This window comes from Danio rerio, chromosome 17, assembly GCF_052040795.2.
Source record: "Danio rerio strain M-AB ecotype USA chromosome 17, GRCz13ab, whole genome shotgun sequence".
Lineage (NCBI taxonomy): Eukaryota > Metazoa > Chordata > Actinopteri > Cypriniformes > Danionidae > Danio > Danio rerio.
The window spans coordinates 910,001-912,500 of NC_141037.1; the positions used below are offsets into that span (position 1 = coordinate 910,001).

Below are 2,500 nucleotides of genomic sequence, written 5' to 3' on the forward strand. Positions count from 1 at the left end.
GAATAACTGAACAACTATTCTGCCTCATATGTTTCATTGAAAGTTTTATTGATCACTAATATATGATTGACTTGGATTTAAGTTGCTTCGATTTAAAAATAAAAATTGCAAAAATAGCTTAGATGTAGCTAAGCTACTTTTGCCTTGTAGCTTTTAGCTTAGCTTGCTACATTTCCCAAGGGGGTAGCTTTAGTGTAGTTAAGCTACATTAAGTAGAGTAGCTAATAGCTTAGCTCACTACATTTTTCAAGTAGCTTGCCCAACACTGTATATATATATATATAAATTCACAGAAGGGCGAATAATTTTGACTTCAACTGATAATCGTTTTGAATAATCGTGATTAAAATTATGACCAAAATAAGCGTCATCATGATTTTTCCTATTATCGAACAGCCCTAACACACACACACACACACACACACACCTCGACCGCAGAGCTCACTTTTCTTCTTCTTGGCCCAGATGTTGTGATAATTCTCAGCCACGACTTCAACCATCGACTGAAACACACACACACACACAAACACAGAGAGAGCAGTCACAGAGCAGCTAAACACAACCCAAAACTGCTTTACTCATGAAAATGGATCAAATATACCGCCACCTTAGTAAAACAGTCACATGTTTTTAATTTACGTACAATTCAGGCTATTAACAAACCATTAACTACATTTCTAGCACAATAATTACTAATCATCTGCTTATTAATAGTTATTAAGCTGGTAGTTTTAGGGCAGATTAGTGGTGTAGAATAAGATCATACTTTATAAGTGCTCACATCTTAATAGTAGGCAGGTAATACACCAGTGGTTATTAGTGTGAATTGTTACTTAAACTAAAGTGTTGCCCAAAAAGCTGTCTAACGCTTATTAATGTTAACAAATAAGATGCCATTAACTGAAACGTGGCATTAATCAGCATCTGGCAAAACACTGTATGACTGTGTGATCAAATGTTAACTCATCATCATCTAGAAGAATGAGCTCTACAGTATTTACACAATACTTGTATTTGTTTCTGACATGTAATATTTATATTTCAGTGGAAGTTTATTTGTTATTGCTGAATAACTCTGATCATACAGGGACGAGACAGCCCTTTATTACAAGAGTAGGGTCTGGTTCGCATTGTCGACAATAAGTCAGACTTGTTTTCAGGGCATGTTGGGCTCCAGCAGGGCTGTCCTTTGTCACCAGTTCTGTTCATCATTTTTATGGACAGAATTTAAAGCGTAGCCATGGGATTTCATCTCTGTTATTCGCAGATGATGTCCTTCTTCTTCGATCATGGACCTTCAGCATGCACTGGGGCGGTTTGCTGCAGACTGTGACACGGCTGGGATGAGAATCAGCACCTCCAAGTCCGAGGCCATGGTGCTCCACCGGAAAAAGGTGGTTTGCCATGTAAAGGTTGGAGGAAAGTCCTTACCCCAAGTGGAGGAGTTCAAGTATGTCTGGGTTTTGTTCACGAGTGAGGGAAGGATGGAGCGTGAGATTGACAGGCGGATCGGTTCAGCGGCACCAGTAATGGACCGGTCTGTTGTGGTGAAGAAGGAGCTGAGCCGAAAGGCAAAGCTTTCAATTTACCGGTCAATCAACCTTCCTACTCTCACCTATGGTCATGAGCTTTGGGGCATGACAGTAAGGACAAGATCTCAGATACAAGCAGCTAAAATGAGTTTCCTTTGTAGGGTGGCAGGGCGCACCCAAGCTCTGTCACCCGGGAGGAGCTAGGAGTTGAGCCGCTGCTCCTCCACATCCAGAGAAGTCAGCTGAGGTGGCTCAGGCATCTGTTTCTGATGCCTCCTGGACGCCTACCTAGGTAAGTGTTCCAGGTATGTCCCACTGGGAGGAGGCCTTGGGGAATACCCAGGACATGCTGGAGGGACTATAGCCCCTTTCACACAGTGATACTGGTAAATATCCGGAAAATTTCCGGAACGACTTTATCAGTAAGTTCAATAAAGCACTGTTCACACAGGCGAGGACGTTACGGAATTTTTCTGGAAAAGAGCATTCACACATCCACTCCAAAATAGCGGTAAATTCTGACATTATTAACCTAAAATGAGATGTAAACGGCTGCGCTTTTGTTTCTAAACATTTAATTACATTACAAACTCTATGGATGGATCAGTATTGTGAACAACTCTGATGAAAACATATAGAGAAACACTTTCGCATCTCGAGATGTTCATGATATGTGTGTGTGCTGGCGCTCACTCCTTCACGGGCACACGCGACACGTCAAGCAACTGAAGGAAGGAGACAAACAACGGCTTATAATTAAGCATCTGATCGATAATTATTTACACAGTTGGCATAAAGAAGGAACATATAAACGTGATCTGACTAACATCTAGCAGCTAAATGTATCTGGGAAAATATTCAAAGGCTTTTACTCTCATAAACCGCGCGGACGAGAATGTTTCTGAATGTTCTGATTGGCTAAAGTAGACGTCTCACTTCGGCACATTCAAGACATACACGCGCTGTTT

The 2,500-nt window shown here is 41.3% G+C and overlaps 1 protein-coding gene across 4 annotated transcripts in view; it reads right to left on the reverse strand.

Moving 5' to 3' along the window:
• The window catches only part of LOC101884734 (ryanodine receptor 3), a 253,838-nt gene that overhangs the window by 85,588 nt on the left and 165,750 nt on the right, over positions 1-2,500 (reverse strand). For all 4 annotated transcript variants that reach the window (XR_015512842.1, XR_015512843.1, XM_087289686.1 and 1 more), the window contains exon 56: positions 428-503. Coding sequence is in view for 2 of the 4 variants with exons in the window: in XM_087289686.1 (XP_087145812.1) it covers positions 428-503 (76 nt within the window). In the remaining 2 variants the exon portion in view is untranslated. The remainder of the gene's footprint in view (positions 1-427; positions 504-2,500) is intronic.